The sequence below is a fragment of the Rhyacophila brunnea genome, unplaced genomic scaffold (assembly GCF_057557595.1).
Source record: "Rhyacophila brunnea isolate RB1 unplaced genomic scaffold, BYU_Rbru_1.0 scaffold_12, whole genome shotgun sequence".
Taxonomy (NCBI): domain Eukaryota; kingdom Metazoa; phylum Arthropoda; class Insecta; order Trichoptera; family Rhyacophilidae; genus Rhyacophila; species Rhyacophila brunnea.
Window position 1 is genome coordinate 6,267,845 of NW_028232774.1, and position 24,761 is coordinate 6,292,605.

General features: G+C 34.6%; 2 protein-coding genes across 2 annotated transcripts in view; both read left to right on the top strand.

The window, feature by feature from the left end:
• Positions 1-24,645, top strand: LOC147077711 (vascular endothelial growth factor A-A-like). The gene is made up of 7 exons (XM_085960689.1): positions 1-257; positions 6,284-6,709; positions 14,612-14,738; positions 16,754-16,786; positions 21,705-21,883; positions 22,561-22,668; positions 24,048-24,645. The coding sequence occupies exons 2-7, from the start codon at positions 6,473-6,475 to the stop codon at positions 24,237-24,239; spliced, it is 876 nt and encodes a 291-aa protein (XP_085816815.1). The 5' UTR covers positions 1-257; positions 6,284-6,472; the 3' UTR covers positions 24,240-24,645.
• The window catches only part of LOC147077707 (cathepsin O-like), a 129,061-nt gene that overhangs the window by 96,331 nt on the left and 7,969 nt on the right, over positions 1-24,761 (top strand). The gene's annotated exons all lie outside the window — the stretch shown is intronic.

A 24,761-nucleotide genomic window follows, 5' to 3' on the forward strand; every position in this document is an offset into this window, starting at 1 on the left:
CATTCACATGATATTATTTATAATATAAATTATCATGAGTCACTTGTAAATATGAAATTAATAAATTAAATAACTACAGCTCTTCGGCATCAATAGTTTTCAGTATCTCTTTAGCACTTGTAGTGTGAACATATTAAACTGTGATACAAAATTAATACGCGAGTTCGAAAGTCGTAGATACATATCTATATCTTTTCAGTTTATTGTTTTACTTTTAATACTTTCAGTTTAAGATTTTCAGTGGCAAATAATAAGTTGTAAGTTATATTTTTTTGGAATTATTGTTTTATATTCTACTGTCAATACATTAGCGTATTATTATAAGTGACAACTCAATGTTAAATCGTGTTTATTAAATACCTACAATAAATATACACATAGGTACATATTTATTAACGATGATAATAAGGAAAACATTTCAGTGAAATAAATCAAAATAATATGGCGCGTGCTTGTTTGATTATTGTCCGTACAAATTAAACAGATTTCTAATCGTTTAAAGTTTAAACTTAACATAACCATAGGCAATAAATTGAATTTATTTATTGTATTATTATTTGTTTACATTTCAATCTCACTCAATTCTAATTGGAAACTAGATACCAGTGGCGAAGGGTGGAGGGTATGCTGACATGTCAGTCAAACATTTATTTGTTTTTATTGAACTAAGACTAGATAAAATGTGTAGATAATGTTTTTTTCGTTTTTTTTAATTTAATTAAGCCCTGCCTAATCCGATCCATAGTACATAAAGGTCAAAAAATATTCGTTTATCTATAAAATATCTAAATTTATGCCATGATTAAACCGTACATAATAATATTACATAGGTATTTTATGGATAGATGAATATTTTTTATCGATTATGGTTTGATTTAGACAGGGTTTAATGAATTAAAAAAAACTAACTAACACTATCTATGTATTCTTAAAAAAATATATAAATATGACTGAAAACGCGTGAACTGGATCGCCCATAATCGCCCTTAACTATTACAATTCGATTTCGAAGGGCTTAATTAAATTTTAAAAACTCTTAAATCCTAACAGCCTACCTCCACCATTCGCCAGTGCTAGATACTTGTACAATTATTGATACTTGTACAACAGTACGGTATTACTAATGTAGTATTATTATTTTATATGAATATAAATTTTATTTTCACAATCTGAATGTAAAAAAATCAAACCATAAAAAATATAGTGACATAGGTACTTAAGTATCGTTGTATTTTAACACTCAGTGACGGTTTATTTCAAATTCAAACATTTCGCAATCTGTCAGCCCCTCAGACATCCACGTACATCAAACCGCTACCGAATATTATCGATATTTATTTTTTTAAATAAAAAAAATTGTAGATTACCTATTCAAATACAATTTAAGTAAATATATGATAATTGCAAACACTTGCACAAAAAAAACAATTCTACAAATTGATTACTTATATAATACGTATGTATTATTAATTATTTTAATAAACTTGATAGGTAGTTATCTACTTTTGTTCGTCGCTTATTAATATGCACTTATCGAAAACTTGATATACTCATAAAGTCATTATACTCATTATATTTAGTTTAAGACTAGGTCATTAATAATTAAGAGACTATAATTAGCATTCTCTTAGAACACAATACATACATAATGAAAAAGTGTAAGATGAAACTATGTAGAAACTCAATATATACCATATTATATTGTATAATACATAGTATTATGTATTATACATACTATTATTATTATTTATGTATAATATTTTAACCATCAAGTAGTACCTACTTTACCAGACTTCAGTGATGTACCTGGGAAAGTGCTGCCTCTAAAGTAGAACCTCACTTTAATAATTATTATTAACTTAAGAGGACGTTCTACAGAATTGGCCTTGAGAATTGAAAATATGATTTTTTAACATGTTGTCCATAATATCTGGTCTACTAGTTAATATAAAAAGGTCGTGTGAAAGTTGTTTGTGTCAATAAATTTGCTCTATGACTGATCAGACTCATATTTCACATTTATTTCATCAGGGCTGTCGAAGACATAAATCATAAATAATTATAATTTTAAATTTTTATTTATAATATGTATTATTTAAGTTTTGTGCATCTAATGCCGGGTCCACACTGGCAACAAGTTAAGTTGCTGGCAACCTCGTTAGATTTTACGATAATTATGATGATTATCGTAAAATTTCTTAAGCAATTATGGTAAGTATCGTAAAATTTAATGAGGTTGCCAGCAACTTGTTGCCAGTGTGGAAATGGCTTAATATCCACTGTGGTTCACGTAGTGGCATGGACCTGGGGTTAACTAATTCAGGCCAGTCCAAAGCATTAAGAATATGTGGAGGATTTATCAGGACAACACCCATTCACGTGCTCCAAGCGGAACTCAGCGTACCTCCACTGAATGTCAGGAGATGGGCACTGGCTACCAAGACATGGATGAAGTGGAAATCTATAATAGATAACCCCATATTGGCAAAGGTGAAACTCCTATACGAGCTTGTTGAAAGCAATACATATTATGAGAAAAGAAAGCTCCCTCTACTGGTAGGAATCCTAAAAGCCACAGAAAGTTGGGAGGTATTAAATACAAAATGCCTAGGTATGTATTCGCTGAGGAGGCCAGTTGGTACCTACGACCTCAGCTCTGTTATCCAACTAGAGGTCAAAGGAATAGACAAACCAAAACGGAGCATAGTATCCGATAAAGGAAGAGAGCGTGTCGAAAAAATGCTGACAGAGAGGTACGCAGGATGGAGCCACCTTTATACAGATGGATCCAAAGATCAGAATAGAGCAGGAGCAGCTCTTGTGATACCAGAAGTAGGTATAAACAAGAGCTGGAAGCTAAACCCAGCAATACCAATAATGACGACGGAACTCATCGCGATAAACGAAGCAATTAAATACACTTTAAGCGATGATTTCTCGGCGCAATCCGCTGTCATTTTAACAGACTCTAAAAGCGCTTTACAACATCTTGCCGCAGCAACTCGCTCACATAACAGTAAAACCATAGCATACCACATCCTTGACCAGATCGACGCCAAGAAAAATAGAGGAGGAGATCTATGCCTTCAATGGAGATTTTCACCATAGGGCATCATTAGAAAAGGGGAAATGGAGTAAGTCGATTCTACCAACACCACGAGAGGTGCCCTGGTTTGTAGAGTCTTCTTTGACGAGGAATGAGCTTAAGTTAATACTGAGGCTAAGAACAGGGCACACCATGGGCAAAAGATTTGATGTCCTCATGGGAAGAAGCGAATCGCAGCTCTGCGATGAATGTCATGTTTTAGAGGACATTGTACATATAGCACTGCAATGCCCCAAATATGAAGTTCACAGAGTACAGCTGCGAATTGCAGATATCTATGAGAATGTCGACGAATTGAAGGGTGTCCTGGCGGTGGGTAAGACGGAAGAGTTAGGCAAAATTGTAAAGTTATTTAACAGAATAGGAGTGAGGACCTGATCGACGGATCCCCTTCTAGAAGAGAAGAGGCGATATGACAGCGAGTCGCAGTCAAAGCCTCGGTAAAATCACAAAAAAAAAAAAAAAAAAAAAACTAATTCAGGAAGTCAACACCCATGATAGAATTTTTTCCAGTTTTGGTTGCATTATACCTATTCCAAAACTCTTCTTTAAAATTCGTTTCCGATTTTATAAATGGAAATTTCTCGGTGTACATAGTAAACAAACCTACGAATAAAAAAAGACAAGAAGGAACATACTGATTCATCGCAGTAAAATCTGGCAATCAAATTCGCCATTTTGAAAAGCGACGATTTTGCGTAAACAAATATCACGTGGTCTGTACGTGTGCGGCAAACTTCGAATGTGTTTGTAATTTTGTGTATTTTATGTTTGTGTATCACGCATTGTCGGCCATATTTGCCGGCCTTTCTGATTGCCGTGATTTGTACACATCTTCCTTCCTGTCTTTTTTTATTCGTAGAAACAAACAGTATTTTTTATTAGTTATATGAAGTTGGCATTGAATTTGTTATAAAATAATACACAATTAAAAGATTTTGAAATAGAAAAAAACACATTTCCAAGCTTTCAGCCGTGCTCACTCATGCATGTCATTCGTCATTTAGATAAGTATATACACATTTTGATGTTATCTTTGCAAAGTGCGAATGTAATGTTTTCAAATAATTGATATGGATTAATTATACCATCGTATTATTTTCTCGAAATCATAAACATACTATAATAGTATTTGAGTATCAACCTATGTTCAATTTGAATTGGGTTATAATACTAATATACCCGTATATATATCAATAGTATGTTTGCTACAAAATCCACCCAAGTTATCAGTACGTACTTGCACAGGTTTGATTAAAAACTATGATGAAATTAACATTTTAAAAATATTAATGCTTAATATTATTTTGACAGCCCTGTTTTCTGATCGGCTTCATCTCGCAGGTGTTCATAAAATAATAATAATGCTCCGCGCGGCAGACAATATCAGTAATAATAATAATGTTTCTTGAAATAAAATCTCCGATGATTAGTGATTTTTGCGAAAAGATCGATTTAAATTAACGTAGTTACGACGCCGAGGTCCTTTTCATACTGAATTATATTTGAATGTCGAGCTCTTCAGCGGCCCTTTAACTATGAAACGTTATACCTACCTGTTGCTTCTCAGTACGGCTACCAAATTTATACACAACCTAGTTAAACATATTATTTTCTACTAAATAACTAAAAATAATTACTTACCACTAACTGTATATTTAACACGAATACAATAAATGTCAGAAACACGTGCTCGCAGTTTGTAAATGAATGTAGTCATTCAAATCAATATTTACCGGCGACGTTTCCAAAAAATATTTAATTCTGCCGTATAAATTTTATCTTACTCTAACGCATATTGCGGAGATATAAGCGTGCCGAATGCTTTCTCATTCGCACTTAGGTATGGTTCGTTTTTGTTCAGGCCTTGATTCTTACATTTTATTATTATTTATTTTCGGCTGCCTTAAGTAAATACATCAAAAATCTTTTACCGTATACCTACTCTCGAACAGCGGTGGTTTTAGGTACGTGTAGGCCTGTGGCAATGACAGGTTTGGAGACACCCTTGTAAAAAATCTGTGCAGTAAACCGCCATGACAATATTTATCACAGTGGGAATTGCAATAAAATAATAGCGATGTTGTCATGATTATTATTTTATGCTATGATTATTTTCATAAACTAAGATGTCGATATGTGCTTTATAATAAAGCGATCGCATCGTCTGCTTCATGGAAAACTCCCACTGCTCTCAAAGGTTATAATAGTTGTATTCGTTCCTTCATTAGTCGCCCTTTATAATGTGCTGCCGCTGTGCAACGCATGACCTGCCCCCCACGGGACGTCTCTGGCTTCCTTGACTTACTAAAGATTTTTTGATTTATTTTTCGTGTTCGTCCATCCAAAATTCGGGGGTATGTGCTTATAGCCGTGGCGAAGGGTGGTGGTAGGCTGTTAAGATCCGCCATAAATAGTGCGCATTAAACTCCGTCAGTCATACGTATTTATTTTCATTGAAATAAGACTACAATTTACAGATGGTGTTGGTTAGTTTTTGAAATTCAATTAAACCCTGCCTATCTGATCAAGCCATAATAGGTAATGGTCAAAAAATACTCGTCTATCTATAAAATATCTAAAATTATTCAATTAAATCATACATAACTTTGAATGTTTTATGGATAGACTTATATTTTTTATCTATTATAGTTTGGTTGAGGCAGGGCTTAATGAATTAAAAAAAAAATGAACCAACAACATGTGTAATAATATACATTCTTAACCCAACGAAAACAAATAAGTACATATTAATGAAAAAGTGTGCACAATTTTGTCGTATCGCTCAAATTATACGAAAACTGTTATGGGTTGGTTTATGCAAGGTTTAATTGATTTTTTTAAAACTATCCAACACCATTAAATTTGTAAATTGTAGTCTTAGTTCAATTAAAACAAATAGGTATGTAAGACGACAAAGTTTAATGTGCACTATTTATGTTGAATCTTAACAGTCTACCTCCACCCTTCGCTACTGACTTATAGTAATGTATCTATAGTCTATGCTTATAGTACCTTTTCCCCTATAATAATACATCCGGCCCAGGGTATAATTACTTGATTTGATTCTATATATAAATACTAACATAGTTATTTAGGTACAATACAATACCATAAAGATATTCAGCATTGAATCATATTATTTAATATATTAATCGATTTTGTCATGTTGAGCAGGTAAACAAAGACAGAACGCCACGTGAAATCAATAATTATTATTATACATACCTAACAAGCAGGTAGTAAAATAATACCTTACGCTGTGCGACTGAAAACTGGTTTTGTGAACAAACAATACACATACATACTGCAATAAGAAAAGAAAAGTGCTGAAAGACCTTAACGCAAAACAAATAAATAGTAAAAATGGCAAAACTCCTGGCCCTGGCTGTGACAGTGTTGTGTGTGTTCGGCTTAACCGGTTTCGGTGAGTGCTTCACATCATCAAGGCATCGGAGTGCACAAAGATCGAGCATCGTCGACGACGCGGTTGTCTTTCCCGATGTGTTCCACGACATCCAGAGCGGAAGGCGTCACGACCATGCTCCCAGAGGGAATAGGCAAAAATACAACGTCACGACGAGATTTTCACCGATGATGCAGGTTAGTTTCACTTAATATGTATATTATAATACCCATGGCCCCCACATCCTGAACCGGGCCCCCAGGCCAGGATCTTTGAAAGGCCCCCCTACCTATCGCTAAGATTAAAGGCAGTATGGCGCTCTACAGTAACGTTTTCCAAATAATGCTGTTCGAGGTAAAATTAAGAGTAGGTATCTAGTATTTTTTTAGCGATTTTTAGTATTTTTTTAATACATCCACTTGAATTAATTGAATTATTATCGAGTTCCGACACACATCAAAAATTGCATTGCGTAACTCATCATCGTCATCATCATCAGGGGCGCTTCAACCCGGTGTGGGTCTTGGCCTCCTCCAACAGCTCCCTCCACCTGTCCCTATCCAGTGTAGCCACTTTCCAATTCGGTACCCCCAGAATACGGCAGTCACTGGCAGCTCCATCCAACCAGCGAATCTTTGGCCTGCCTCTTCTTCTACGCCCTATTAGATTGCTGGACATCACTCTCTTTGCCGGTTCATTGTCATTCATACTGTGCACATGCACCTAGCCATCGCAGTCTCCCAATCTTAATTGATTGAACTGCGCTGCAATCTTCGTACAGTCCGTAGAGCTCAGCATTATATCTTCTCCTCCAATTGGCGCCGTCCCTGATCGGTCCATACATACGGCGGAGAATTTTTCTTTCAAAAATGTTCAGGGCTCGTTCACTTCGCAGAGTTAATGTCCAGGTTTCCGATGCGTAGGTGAGCACTGGCTTTACAAGTGTCTTGTAAATAGTGCTTTTAGTTCGGCGAGATAGTATGCGGTGCATCGCATAACTACATGTTTTAAAACGATAATGAACATATGAAGTAAATAATTAATATTAGGGTTAATTTATGATGTGTGTTTATCTCACTTATCTGGCTGACCCACCACGCCGGGCCCCTCCTGAGCCCTGTCAGCCCCCTCTCTTGTTGGGGCCATTTTAATACCTATACAGGGCATCATTTTTACTAAAAATATACTAAATCCACGAGCGACAACTTTCTGCCATTTATAGAGCACATACATATAAAGGTCAAAACGTGCGGAGATGTGCGAAGTTTTAGAAGATGAACTTGTTGAAAACGTTTCTCAGTAGCTATATTAAATAGTAGAACTGAAAGTTACCTGTACATTCCTATAAGATAAGTAGTTAATAACAAATATTATGCAGTGATATTGACATACCTACACCCTAGAGCAGGGATGGCTAATAGGATTTGATCGGCTTGCCAAAATAAGCAGATTTTCTGTCCTAGTCTCCTCCAAGAACTTTCTCCTTACTTTACAACTTTTCTCGGTTCATAATATGCGCAGAAGAAACCAGCGAAAATATCAGTAAGCTAATTGATAACTAGATGCAGACAACTGTAACTTGATGTGCGGAGATTTTGAGAACCAATAGCTCGAAATATACTAGCAATATCCCCATCGCGACACTAGCGCCAAGGTCACGTCTCAAGTTATAGTTATTTGCAGAGCGTTGGAGCAGACCCTTTTTTTAGTTGCTCCGCTCCAGGGTCTGCTCCACTCCGGGTTAAAAGTTTTAATAGGTGTTATATGTACATAAATGCTAAATTTTAAAAAAAAATAAGAAGTTTTGAAATGAGGTTTATTATTCGTACTTTTCATTATTAATTATATCAAACAAAATTTCCGACAATTTCTTTTTCTGCCTCTTCTGTCATATTTCAAATAATCCCAGTGTTTCAAAGTGTCAAATATAATATTTTCATCGGATTATACCGATTATATGACGAAAATGTATTAATAAAAAAACATCCTGAGCAGTGGAGCACTATAAATTTTCGGTGCTCCGGCTCAGCTCCTGCTCCGAGTAAAACCCCATTGCTCCACTGCTCCGTGCTCCTGCTCAAGAGCTCCGCTCTAACCCTCTGGTTATTAATTGTATATAGTATAATATGTAGGTACATATTTTATAATATAATCAATGTCGAAAAAACAATAGATCGGACTAAATAGGTAAATTGTTAATAATAGTGACGCAATAATTAGCGTAATGAGACAAATTATTCACGTCATCTTTTTGGGTTAATAAGTAAGAAATTTTAACCCGCAAATTTCATTCACCAACATCACCGTAACCCGTATCAGCGTCACCGTAAGTGCGGTGAAAGGATATAATATCACGTCATTCAAAATCCCGATATTATTTCGAGACGCGCGAAAAATATTTTGACACTGCATTTCTACAAAATTTTGAATCACCGGCTTATTTTTTTATCTCTACTTCGCGGTTTGGCTTAGTTAATTTTAACACGAACTGTCGTCATGTTACTCAAATATAAAATTATTATTGCGTTTGTACTTACCTAGGTACCACAAAAAACACATTCGATATACAGTCGAACTCGGTTATCACAATCACGGATATAGCGAGATCTCGGATGTAATGAGGAAACATTCGTTGACTTTAATATGTTTGTATGATAATTATCATATTTATCGTAAAATTTAACGATGTTGTCGCGCGACATGTTACCAGTGTGGACCCGGCATAATATGATTTTCTCCATACATTTATTCACTATTATAACAAGCTACTTCTCGGGTACACCGAGCAAAACTGTTAATGTGTCGATCGTTTAAAAACAACATTTTCGACCCTAAGCAATAAAATCCGACCAGGCAGTTCACTAGACCGATGCCGCCGGGATCGGATTACGTTTATGACACTAGTTAAGTGCCTAAGTACCTAATTGGTGTTTTCGCCGACAACATTGAAAAATTATCCACGCATATGGTTGAAATTGCATGTAAAAATCCATGCTTTGTGAAGTCAGTACGTACCTATCAGCACCGGCGGCTCATACAATAAACAACTTCCTTTGTAATTTATGAATGCCATGCTTTTTCGGGGAGTTTTACGATGGTTTTCAGATTTTTTATGTTCTATGCTTAAATAGAACGTGGCGCGAAAAATGTTATATTTTATAACGGTATACCTAACGAGTAATGCTTATAACGAGCAAATTCAGTCGGTCCCATCTTCCTCGTAATAACCAAGTTCGACTGTATTTATAACGTTAGATAGGTATTATAATAGGTTACAATATGTAAATTGTACGTATAACATTTCACCGTAGTACGGTTCGCCGTGAGCTTTCTTATCGGATAGCATATCGAGATCAAATAATTACACGTTGTTCTGTATTTCTAATTTTATTAAATATATTGTATAGGTATTATGTTCTACCGTATTTCCCTTGTATTTCGGCAGTTTTTTATTACGTATTTTGTGAGTGCTTTAGGTACAAGTAGAGTTGGGTTTCGGGAATTCTCGAGATATTTTCGAGATTTTCCATCCCGAATCTCGAGAATTTTAATTTTTAACATTTCGGGACATCCCGGATCCCGTGAATTTTTTCTCGGGATTCGGAATTTCTTCATTATCAAATATTAATTGAAAAAACGATTTTGAACACGATATGGAAAAAGTGGACAGAAAACACAAAACGATTCAAAGACTGATCGGAGCATTAACACAATGAAGCTAACGTCGACTCAAAATGAGCGCAATTTTTGCAACATCATGCAATTTTGTGTCTCAAAAGCGTACGCGATTGTCAGTCGGTGTTTTTTAAAAGTCTATTTTAATAAGTAATGTTTTGAATTATTTTTGTTTCCCTACATCTATTTTGTTTGTCTTTTACATAAATAATAAAAAAACATATTTTTTTCGAATTTGTCAGTTTTTACACTGATTTTAGGATTTTTATAGTTTTTTTATTCAATTTCCCGATATCTCGAGAATTCTTTTCTGGATATCCCGAAGCAGATTTTCTAAAAAAAATAAGAGTTACCGTATTTGTGCTGATATGGAAATATTGAAGAAAAACAAATGTGAACTTAGTTCACAGCACAAGTGGTCTGCTTTGAAAAACCAGGAGAAGGGAGACATGATGATTTTTAACACATGTAATAGTATGTCTGACTCATAATGATGAGTTTAAAAAAATAGCGTTTGCTGTTCTTTCCTTTTTCGGTTCTACATATTCATGCTAACAAACTTTTTCAAGCATGAACCTTATCAAGAGTAAATTGAAAAGTTACCTTATTGATGAGAACCTGGAATCGTACCTAAAATTAAAAACAAAAACAAAAATCTGACTTACCCAAAATTTTCAAGGAGATGCAAGGCCATTGTTTACATTAAATGTTTGTCAGTCATTGTCATGATTTAATTTTATAGATACCTAACTTACAATTTAATTTTTATCAATAAATAAGATCATTTTAAGTATGAAATCTTAATACTTTAATTAAAGTTTATTAAGCTAATTAACAGTGTACCTCCCTATATAGTGTTTAAGGAATTTGGCTCTCAAAAGAAATTTCAATCGTTGTACTGTTGATATTTGGCTCTGTTGACTAATGACTATGAGTTTGCCGACCACTGACCTAACCTAACAAATAATCCAGTATTTACCGTATGTTATACGGACGAATTCTTAGATGACCGCCAGATAATAATAATACCTACTAATGAGATGTTTAATAATTTTTTGAACCTAAGCAGGGGAAGATTTACGATTAAAGGAGCCCTGGGCTAAAACGGTAATTTACAAACGTTAAATATTTTTATATTCTTCTTGCTTTCGTGCTGTATAGTGTTGCAAATCTTTCGGCCACGAATGTTCTGGGTAGTGGCGAAGGGTGAAGGTAGGCTGTTAAGCCGCCATAAATAGTGCACATTAAACTTTTTCAGTCATGTCATGCGTATTTGTTTTTATTAAACTAGGACTATAATTTACAGATGGTATATGTTAGTTTTTAAAAATCAATTAAGCCCTGTCTAAATCAAACCACAATAGTTTTGGTATATTTTGGATAATACTACAAAATTGTGCACACTTTTTCATTCATACATATTTGTTTTCGTTGGATTAATGATACGGGAATGGGATGATTTGGCGCCGCGAACTGGCCGCGGGCGATTGGCCACCGCTAATTGGACGCCGGCCCAATTGGCCGTCGGGAGGATTGGACACTGCACGGTTGAATTAAATGCGCAAAGGAATAGACGTACGTAACGATTTATAATCAAGATCAAGAATCGATCAAGAATACATATTACACATAATTAATTGTTGTTTCATTTTTTTTAAATTCATTAAGCCCTGTCTAACCAAACAAAAAATAATATTCCATCTATAAAACATTCAAAGTTATGTATGATTTAATTGCATAATTTTAGATATTTATAGATAGACTAGTATTTTTTGACTATTATCTATCATGGCTTAGTTTTCGTAGGGTTCAATTGAATTTAAAAAACTAACCAACACCATCTGTAAATTATTGTAGTATTATTTCAGTGAAAACAGCGTATGACAGACACAATTTAATGTGCACTATTTATGGCGGATCTTAACAGCCTAGCCTCTACCCTTCGCCACTGGCTCTAAGTGATTAATTTTCGTAGGCTACTTACCGTGGTTTTGATATACAAATTTGTCCATAGTAGGTATACATTTCTTCCGATGGCATAGGTATTTAAAAAAGTCTTAAGATTTCAATCGCATTATTATATATTATATCGATTTTCGCCAAGCTTTTGAACCTTATTTGCATCGGATCAGCAGTTTTATCTGCCTCAAGGTTTCTACACAAGTGTTTTAAAATTTATATTTTTGAGCTCCGGGGCAGAGACCAATTAGGGAACCCAGGTCTATAGCCCCTTTAGCCATATGATAAAATCTGGCTATGCAACCCTGTACCTAAATCAGCGATTTCCAAACTAGTGGGAGCGCCTCCCTGGGGAGGCGCGGACTGTTGCAAGGGGAGGCGCGTCGAGTTTAACACAATAATGTAGCCACAGGTTTGCAGTTTGCAAGTGGCAAGTGCATAGTTTATAAAACGGCAGCTAGTTATAAACTACATAAAAAACAGTCCTATAAGAGTTAGGTTGTTTGCAAACCTGTATGAAGATATGGAGACTAATTTTATTATACCTCATTTCTATACTATTGTACATGGCCCCCACGAGGGGGGCTGACAGGGCTCCAGCCTGGGGGGCCGGCGTTGCGGATCGACCAGTTAAGTGAGATAAACACACACCACAAATTCGTTCTATTAGTTAAAAAAAAGTGCATCGCTGTTTTGGTTACAGGATATTAACATTTCATAATAAATGTGTCTGTGTGATACAATTTGATGTGATTGTGTGGTGTATGTGATTGATAATAATTCACATGTAGAATTTTATTTTATAATAATTATTGGTAGTGTATTTCCTGACTAATAAAAATGGCTATATGGAAACCAAAACCCTTGTTCAATTTTGATTGAATCTAACTCAAGAATAATATAATACTTTGTCATGAAAAGCAATGCAAGTAGGTAGGTACTGCTACCATTCGTAACATCATATTTATGCGAAACGGAATTTTCTGCATTAGATGCAATGAAATCCATATATCGAGCCCGTTTAGTAGAAAAAAAGCACTTTGTGTAAAAATTTATTTAATGAAATAAAAGACGCCAAGATTAGATTGTTTTAAAAGGGAGGCGTAGTAACGTAAAGTTTGGAAACCACTGACCTAAGTAATAATTAATTTGTTAGAAGTAAGTAAATAATAGTTGATCAATATGCAATTATTTATTATATTATACAGGTGATTATTATCTTAGTATTAATAGGTACTTAACTAATATATAGGTAAGAATGTGCACTTCAACTAATGTTTAATAATTAGTATTACCGACTGTGTAACAGTGTAACTATAATAATGTGGAACCGAATTGAATCAATGAATAAATAATATTATTATCTATCATACTCTTGCATTTCTCGTGTCAAACGTTCCCACACACATTGATTCACACATTCATGAGTTCACGTCCAATTCATGAATTAAACTGACTTGAACGCGATCGACATTAGGAATGGTCATTAAAAATAATGAAATCACAACTGAATGTACATCTCCCACCCGGAGTCAGTCTCGGGTACTGTACATGGAAAGCCATAAACAGACTGAGAACCATAGTAGGGTGCACCCGAGACAACATGGTAAAATGGGGGTTCTCCAATGACCAAACCTGCGTGTGCGCTGAAATACAAAGCATGGAACACCTATTTTCAAGCAAGGCTTGCCCTGTAAGCCTAGGAAAATGGTGTTGCCTTCGCTAACTTCTGGAGCGACACATTGTAGCTATTGAAGATCCGACACGACGAAGAAGACCACTTGATTCGTATTGCTTACGGCTTGGCGCAGGAGTGAGAGAAAGAGAAGATGTGAATATTCATGCTTTAAACTGAGGCAAAGTTCTCTTTACCGTCACCCAATAGGTTATTTGCATAGTGGGAGAATAGTTTGACGATGAGTGCAATGCGTGCCCAAAGAAGACTTATAATTTTCAGGACGATTGGTAAATTGAGTATTTCTATGTGATGGTGAAAGCTGCTGCTTAATTTATAACAATTCAGTATAAGGTCTCAGTGGCAGCACTTTGCAGAGCGGGGCATGTGGCGTGCATGTTAAACAAGTGCCCACAATATGCACGCTCCGCGTTACAAAACGCTGCCACTTAGGCCTTACACTCAGTGTCCTCAGCCAAATACAATATGTAAGTTCAATGACATTGGGAGAGAGTGGTAGATCACAGCTAATGTTTGTTGGCGGTAGGTATTTGAAAAATAATTCGCATGAGTCATAGGATAAGAGCACTCATCCGGATAGTGACAGATGTAAATTCAAATCCCACTTCGTCCAACATTTTTCTAGAATTTTTTTAATATGTAGATATGATAATAAATAATATAGTTATTGATCCGTAGGTAGCTACTCTTTCCAAATAAATTATTTTGTTTATTGTCAATCCTTAATGAAATGTTATTAAAAATATTTTCTTATTTATTTTCCTGTCAGATGCCGCTGGATTTAGCGCGGAAACTGAGCGAGTCCAACGACTTCGATGATTTCTTGGAGCAAAATATTGAAAACTCCCGGCAAATCTACAATGACCTGTCTGCTATCAACGGAGCATCTATTGCTAGTATGTTGTATTAATTATTCATACTATTCCACATTATTATCATTCATTGAGGTTATGTTAGGTTAGGTTTAATTAGTTATAAACACTCCTTATATGCCTGCCGATGATGATGGATCCGCATAGAATGAAGGCGGTATGTGGCAAGAAACGTACAACTATGAACTATATGCATTGTACAGGGCAGTAGCGAAGGGTGGAGGTAGGCTGTTAATATCCGCCATAAATAGTGCACACTAAACTTTGTCAGTCATACATATTTGTTTTCATTGAAATAAGACTACAATTTACAGATGGTATTTGTTAGTTTTTAAAAATCAATTAAACCCTGCCTCAACCAAACCATAATAGTTTTGGTATATTTTGGGCGATACAACAAAATTGTGCACTCTTTTTCATTCATACTTATTTGTTTTCGTTGGATTAAGAATACATATTGCACATATTGTTGGTTCATTTTTTTTTTAAATCCATTGTGCCCTGCCTAAACCAAACTATAATTGATAAAAAAATATTATTATATCTATAAAATATTCAAAGTTATGTGTGATTTAATTGCATAATTTTAGATATTTTATAGAGAGACTAGTATTTTTTGACTATTATCTATTATAGCTTGGTTTCGCAGAGTTTAATTGAATTTTATAAACTAGCCAACAAACACCATCTGTAAATTGTTGTCTGAGTTTAATTAAAAAAAAATAGGTATGACTGACAAAGTAGGATCTTAATCCTTCGCCACTAGTACAAAGAGCCCTCCGTCGGCTCACATGTGGAGCGACTGCTCCGTGCTGGTAATGTCTCAAGTATGACACCCAACCATCCAATATGCTTATATTTAATAGAACACCTAAACTTCGATGGTGTAGAAAGAAACACAGTATCCCTAACGGTAGTGCAATAGAGATATCTTTTGTGGAGTCGTTTCCTGAAGGCGGCAATGGCCCACATATTCTCTCAAATAATTTGCATACTTTCACATTAGTTTCTTTTGTATTTGTAATATGTATTAATAGATAAAAGTTTTTAAAAATAACTTTGACAATAATCAGCTGTTTGACTTTCTCAAATGACAATAAATAAGGAATGTCACTTTCAAATATGTATTATTTGTTTATTTTGAAATACACATATAAATATTAAATAATATTTTGCGCGATTCTCCTTATTGCAGAGTCAGTTTATTTACATTTTATTTTAAGTATACCTATAGATTGCCTATAACAGGGGTGGCCAACCTATGGCATGCGTGCCACTAGTGGCACACGAGATGATTTTGTATGGCACGCGTTTGAAGAGAAAAATATACATATAATAATAATAAATTACCGATCACATTGTATAAAAAATAGCAGGCCAATACTCTTCAAGAATAAGCATTACGTTTAATTTAAATATGTAATTGCATAGGTCGGTCCTAATATGTCACATATAATATTATCGCAATAACTTCATCAGGCGGCGGGGAATGCCACACCACGAACATCTAATTTTAATCGATTTACAATGCTTGAGACCACTGTTATGTAGCGAGAGAATGCCTCATCTGATCAGAGTAATTATGTTGTCAATTTGTGTATAAATAACAAACTAATTAATACATTAACAAACAATTTCATTTCTACCCACAAAAAATGACTGCACCAAATAAGAAACAAAAACTTGGTGAAGCTAGCAGTAGTAATTCTGACAGATAGATTTAAAATTGGCGGACCGAAATGTATGACGTAATTTAAAAAAAGTGATAAAGTTATGTGTGCTTATATTCTGTGAGTGGTATCTAGAACATCATCATTTTTTTAATAGAATTTTTAAAAACTATTTTTTCTCATAACTGCTCGGCACGTCAGACAGTTGAAAAATAATATTTGGGAAATTTTGACACGCGTACGTAAAAAGATTTAAAAAAACCCTGGCCTGTAACAATATCACGTATTCTCTCTATATGACTGATAGTATTTAAAAACCCAGAAACGTGTTCTACTAAAATACAATTAATATGTTACTTTAATTTTCAGGCAGATTTGGATCAAACAACCCCAAGCCTCTTAGTGAGTACTTATATAATATTATTTTCTAAACCTAAGCGGAGGCTGTATCTACATCCATATCTGAGTAATCTATTCCTACAAATGCTAAAAAAGCTTCAAATTTTATCATGCTATTAATCCTAAAATAACAATATGCCATCAATAAAATGCAATGATGTTAAAGAAACCTTTTTTTTCAGCCAGACGGAGCCTTCTGTGGTTTCCTAATCGAGATAACATAAACAGTCCGCGAGTGGAGTGTTTGTCCTTGGCGAAACAAAAGTAACAATGAAGCAGCTTAGAATAGTACTTCATTGCTGGGTTTGTTTTCTCACGGACGAACACTTAGAACCTTGTAGTATTAGCCTCGCGAGTCAGTTAACCCGACATCTTTTATTTGCTACAATTTCATATAAGATAGTTTTCTTCAACATTTTTGATAGGATATCATTTTCAGAATAATTCACTAAAAGTTGACTGTAGAAGATGTATTTTAATTCCAAGATAATTTCTAGCATTTCTTTATTTACTTTACGGTTACTGCAATATTTAGGAATGGATAAAAAAACAATGTTGTAACTCATTGAATTGGATGTAAACTAAAATTAGTCAAAATTATAAATGTGACATGACAATCTGTATTATTATGTTATTTAGGGTGAAACCAATCAGTCAATACACTTTTAGGCCTACCACAGACGTTCATAAAACTACTCATGAGTCATGACCGGTACACATTGCAGACTTCATTTCTCGTACTAATTGTATAGGATGTTCGCTACGTCAAAATGCATACGACTCACTGAAATGTCAAGAAATACCCAGCTTGTCGTTCCGTTAGACCTCTGATTCATTGGGTACACCGACCGACAAGTGGCCACATCGGCGTAACGCCTCATTGAAGTGATTTCCGCAGAACCCTGGGATACATGGTTTCCGTAAAACTTAAAACCACTTTATGAACTGTATATGTGTCAGAAAGGTAGATAAGGGCTCCCCGAGATATTGCTAACTGATTCAAGGGCTCCGTCAACCAAAATAGATTAGGAATAGTGATAGGCAGTGGCCTTATCGTGTTATAATGTCATGGTAATTTTTAGCTTTCTTAAATGTCACAGTGAGTAGGTACCTAATTCTTTTTGAAACAAGCATGTAAATCTTTACATCCATGATAGCCGCGCGGCTTAAGCGTCAGCCTATAGCATCGTGGGTCCCATGTTCGAATCCTGGGTCTGGCAAAGTACACATATTGTTTTTCAATTTGTGTATGAGTCAAAGTATGCACCTAATAGGTTGAGCAAACGGCTGACATCCATTTCTCGTAAAAACATAATCTGTCAATACAAACCTCCACTCTGTGTAGGCCCATATGATCTTATTAGTATCCGACATTTCAATCTCTCCGCCCATACAGTTTTTCAGATAAAACAATGTCTTATTTAGAACATGTATTTAGATTGTTTCTCATTAGGTAGTTTACAAGGACAAAACTTGCCTGCGTTGATATACAGTCAAACTTGGTTATTACGAGGAAGATGGGACTGACTGAATTTGCTTATTATAAGCGTTACTCGTTATATCAGAGAATAGGTATTTTTAAATGAGCGGTAACATAACTCAAAAAGTCGCAATTCAAACAAAAATACACAATTAGAATTTGTCCCCGAAACAATCATGGCATTCATAAACTACAAAAGAAGTTGTTTATTGTAATGAACACTGGTAGGTACCTACGGACTTCACAAACCTTGGATTTTTCAACCATATGCATGGATACTTTTTTTTATTATTGTCGGCGAAACACCAATTAGGTAGGTACTTAGACACTTAACTAGTGTCATAAACGTAATCCGACTCTGGCGGCATCCTGTCCGATCGGATTTTATTGCTTAGGGTTGAAATGTTTTTAAATGATCGACACATTAACAGTATTTTAGCTCGGTATATCCGATAAGCTGCTCGTTATAACAGTGAATAAATGTATGGAGAAAATCATAAACCAAAATGTCAACGAATGTTTCCTCATTACATCCGAGATCTCGCTATGTACGAGATCGTAATTACCGAGTTCGACTGTATAACAAGAAATTGGGAAACTAATAAAATTAAACTCAATTCTACAATTCCTATTATTAGACTTATAATGTTATAATTCTTGAGGAAAAGTTAAAAAAAAGAATTAATGATTTAAATAAAACATAAAACATTTTCCTATTATTGCCTACCAGCTTTGTTATTACTTGTCAATAAATATAAATGTATAAATAATTAACAAATTCTTATCACTAAGCAGTAAACAGTGAAATATTTATTGCCTATTCATTTTGATAAACGAATGTACCTACTATTTGGTTGACCACCTACACCGCACGTCCTGTCACATTTCCTCTGTCTATTTCGCAGTTCTCCATCTAATACCTGGAAATGTCTTTACTTAGAATTTATGAGTAAATTACCAACATGGCCTACTTAAGCATGTGTCAGCTTGAATATTCAAAAATAATGATAAGTCACACATTCTAATAAATAAACGGATGCCGTAACAAACAGCTATGAAAGTCTCAAAGAAATATATAACTGGTAATAGGTACAATTAAAATTCGGCTGACATATTTATCCAAATCAATTTATCGTACACAGCGGCAACTGTCTCCCTATAGAGGGTGCAATCTAAAATATATATTTTACATACATAACTTGAAAACACCTCAGAAAAAATCATATTTGAAAAAAATATGATGCTCGACGGAATTTGAACCCGTATAACTATATGGCTAATAAATGTCAGTCCACTCTCAAACGTAATGCCAAGATCCCTTACAGATGATATTCGTGACAGAACTCTGCCATGCATCGAGTATTGGAAAAACAACACTTTTGAGGTTCTGGTAAACGATAAAAGATTGCATTTATCAATATTGAATTCTAGTTTGTTACGCCTGCCCCAATTTAATATATTATCTATATCAAGTTGGAGCTGACGACAATCGTCCAAGGTGACAACTTCCAAAAAGAGTTTCAAGTCATCAGCGAACAACAAAATTTATATAATTTTTATATTTATATAAGCATTTATAAGCATTTCATGTATGACCTACTAGTTTAAATTGTCATAATTTGATAGAAGGCTCGTAGTATAATTGTTTAATGCACTGTTGGCGCTATACCAGTGGTTATACGGGTTCAAATCCTGTCGAGCATCTTATTTTTTTCAATTTTTTAGTGGGTATATCTGAGGTGTTTTCAAGTTATGTATGTTCAATATATGGAATGTTACATTCTCAAAATCTTGAGAATTATTCGTTGAATAAAAGAAATGGTTTATTATATCAATACCCTAGTTATATAGGGAAGCAACTCAAAATTTCAAGGTTTTGAGTTAATAATGCCATTCGATGTAGAAAAATCTTATCTAATCCAATAAAAAAAACCGAAAATCGAATAACCCTTTCTGGGATTAATCATTAAGTAATTCAGTTATAAACGGAAATGTCTGAGTTGATTAGGTATTTATTAAACTGTAAAATTTCATTGTGCATTACTAAGTACGAGGGTGGGTCAATAATTCCTTAGAAAAAAGCATTAAAACAGTTTTTATTTTTGTATTTTTTTTTTATTTCTCAACATAATCTCCTTGGAGCTCAATACACTTGGTTAGACGTTTCTCAATTTTTTTTTAACCGTCAGAAAAATAAGTTTTCGGAAGGTCCTCAAAATAAGCATTTGTCCGATCGATGACTTCTTCATTTGAAAAAAAACGTTGTCCACTTAGCCATTTTTTTAAGTTTGGGAAAAGGAAAAAGTCACTGGGGACTAAATCTGGCGAATACGGTGGGTGGTCGACCAATTCGAACTTCAATTCTTCAATTTTAGCCATTGATCGTAAACATGTGTGAACACGGGCATTGTCCTGATGAAAGAGGATTTTTTTCCTGTTTAAATGAGGCCGTTTTTCTTCAATTTTGTTTTTTAGCTGGTCCAATAAAGATGCATAATAATCCCCTGTTATTGTTTTTCCTTTTTCCAAATAGTCAACGAAAATAATTTCACGTGCATCCCAAAATACAGTAGCCATAACCTTACCAGCTGATTTTACGGTTTTCGCCTTCTTTGGACATGGTTTGCCTTCGCAATCCACTGCTTTGACTGTTCTTTCGTCTCGGGAATATAGTGGTGTATCCATGTTTCATCTACAGTCAGAAAGCGACGAAAAAATTCATCCGGATTGCGTTGCATGAGCGACAACAGGGCTTTAGAGGCCACCACCCTATTGCGTTTATTGTCGACTGTGAGCAAACGCGGCACCCATCTTACAGAAATATTTTTCATGCCCAATTTGTCATGTAAAATAGAAATGACGCTACCTTTTGAGATCCCTGTAACCTCAATTATCTCACTCAACTTTAATCTTCGGTCACTTAACACCATATCGTGGATTTTATTGATCATTTCTGGTGTAGTCACCTCTACAGGACGTCCTGAGCGTGGTTCATCCTTTGTTGATGTACGACCACGTTTTAATTCATTTAACCAGTTATAAATAGTTGCAAGTGAAGGAGCAGATATGCCGTGAACTAAATCCAACTCATTTTTTATTTCCTTTGCTGTTAACCCTTTTATATTAAAATGTTTAATAACAGCTCTAAACTCAATTTTCTCCATTTTCCATTTTTCCATTTTCCACAAGCAATTTTTTTTTTTAAATGTACGAGAAACACACAACAACCCGACCAATCTGATTGAAACTTCGCAGCATACTGAATCGGTAGTGCCGCTGCATGAAAACAAACCGCTTACAGTACTAGTCGCGCCACCTATCGGCTTTTCTAAGGACTTATTGACCCACCCTCGTACATTAAATTTGAACTACTTAAATAAGAATAAACACATAATATCAAACTATAATAATATAATATCTAATAATTTATTTATCATTTAGTTCCGAAAGGTGCTCCATGTATGCCAGATATGACTGTCGTTCCACTAGATTATGAGGGAATCCAGGATCCCACGGCGTTCCACATGCCCACCTGTACCAGAGTCCCTCGCTGCGGAGGATGCTGCAACCACAACCTCATCTCTTGCCAACCGTCAATAACAAAGATGGTCACTTATCAAGTAAGAATGTTTCCATACACATTAACAGTTATTTATGTTCCTTCCATACGAGAATGAAGATATTTTAATTTTAAGTTTATCGTGTGAGAATCATACTACAGAAATCGGGGAACTTCGAATATTACTCAAAATCCATCTGTGAGGGGTGCAGACTTCAAATAAACAAAAACATACCAATCACCCTTAAAATGAGGAATAAACTTCTCTCAAAACCTAGACTTCAAAAATTTAAAAAAAAACACGTTTGTTATATGAACAAAGAAAATGAATTGAAGCATATTATCATATATATAAAGTGCAGTCGTTAACTCATTCACTGCGTCCAACGCAACCAGTTCGTTGCCCATCAGGTGGCCACTAGATATAATTAGCATGTTATGGCCGTTTGGCTTAAGTGTTGAACATTTCCACTTCAGATTTTGGACCTTCGTTGCCTGTTACATTTCTATATTTGCTACATTTTATCTTGTCCCCAGCCCCTGATCATGTATTGTAAAAAAATTATTTTTTTGACAACTGGAAATCAATGTGACAGTAATTATCAATCAGTTAATTCATTTATGAAAAGTTATGGTGTTAAATAACCAAATTAATGTCCTGATTATATAATATCTTCTTCTTGTTCTTCTTTATACGTGTATCAGTATGTAATTAAAAATCTATCGTATTACTTTTAGATTCTGCAATTGAAACAAAAACCGAACGGAGCTACCTACAAAGGATACTTGAATGTAACAGTTGAGGAGCACCTCAAATGCAAATGCCTCTGCATCGTGAAAAAAGAGGTGCGTAACTCATGAGAATTTAAAAAAAATCACATTAGCATACCATATTTTATTAAGTGTGCAATAATTTTTGACATACAGTACTCTCTCAGTAATTCGCCACCCCAAAAACCAGACAAGTGTCCAATTACTGAAAACGGCGGATACATACAAAATATGGTAAAAATTAAAACAGGTATTTCGTAAAAATAGTTTTTTTGAGAAATTTGTACTAGCAAATAACGGTTTTATTTATAATCAAAATCAAGTATTTACTAAATTATACATATTTATGAACTAAGTTTATTAACTAAATATTAAATAGTAAATCACTTGACACAACCAGTTGTTCAGCGAGGCAGATATTCTTGAATGGCTTAGGATTCCTGGCTTTCCCTATGACCAAAAGCTTCAGTTTGTGTGTCCCGGGCAGTTCACTAGACTGATGCCGCCGGGATCGGATTACGTTTATGACACTAGTTAAGTGCCTAAGTACCTAATTGTTGTTTTCGCCGACAACATTGAAAATGTATCCACGCATATGGTTGAAATTGCATGTAAAAAATCCAAGCTTTGTGAAATCAGTAGGTACCTACCAGCGTCGGCGGCTCAGCACTTCATTACAATAAACAACTTCTTTTGTAGTTTATGAATGCCATGTTTGTTTCGGGGATTTTTATGATGGTTTTCAGATTTTTTATGTTCTATGCTTAAATAGAATGTGGTGCGAATAATGTTATACAACGATATAAAGAGTAATGCTTCTAACGAGCAAATTCAGTCGGTCCCATCTTCCTCGTAATAACCAAGTTCGACTGTACATTATTATTAAGGAGAAGGAAAACAAGGACTCGGCTACAGCAATTTTAATAAGGTACATGACAGAAGGCTGCACCTTATATCTTTGAGAAGAACCATGTGAAAAATAAAAGGTCACTTATGAACTTGTATGTTTATTAAATCTTTAGCCTGCTAGGATGCTTACCGAAAAGCAAGACAATCCCCCCCTCCTTCTCTCTTAAAACATAACATAACAGATATTATTAAAGGAGGTAATTTTCATGTAAACGGCTCACCACCATCTTTTTTTTTATCAAAACAAGACTAGCGGCACATATGCAAATTCAAGAGAAACTTTTTTAACATTGGTGACCTACAAAAAATATTAATTTCAGAATCAAATTAAACATGTTTTGTCACTTTAAATCCCAAACATAAGGTGGACATAGGTTTACCGATCTATTGATAACAGTCTCGGTACCCTTTTAATTTTCAGCCGTGTACTTATTAGTATTTAATTTTTTGTGACGTTCATTGGTTCATTTTGAATCAATAGGATTAAAAAATGAAGACAAATTTTATCTATTGATAATGCTTAAAGTTATTTATTACTTTTTCAGGATTGCCCTATTCAAAAAAGATACGTTGAACAAGAATGCAGATGCGTTTGTCCTGATCCAGATTTGGAAAAGAAGTGCCATAATTCTGGACGATTTTGGGACTCTGATACGTGTTCTTGCCGGTGCGCCGATGTCCAAAACTGCACCACGGGAACTTTCTTCGATGAGAACACATGTTCCTGCAGACGATGAACAGCTTAATTGTAGTCATGAGAGCACCCTCTACACATTTTAGAACGAGATAACAGTGATAAAACTAACACATAGTGATTCAAAGACTCCGTAGACTGTAAGACGCAACAAATATGTTTTATACTGAAGCTAATAACGTAAACTTATTTCTTAGGTATCTAAACTGTACAATGAAAGTTAACAATTAACTTATTAACTTTACATTGTTTGTAGTTTAACATCACAGTCTATACTTTAATGGCATGTTCTTGAAAACATTTTAAACATTAAAAGTGAAAAGATTATTTTGGAGGCGAAAAAAATCTCAAGAATCGAAAAAAAATTGAGATATCACAAGTTCTATCGCTGCCAACATTATTGGATGTTACAATGATTGTGTTTTTAGTTTCACTGATTTTGTGATCTTAAAAATCCTGTTAATATAAATATTGATGTAAATATTATATTATATAATTCAATGAATTGAATTATTTTCCTCATGACATTATTGTGTTGCTGAAATGATTCAACTTATTCATAAAA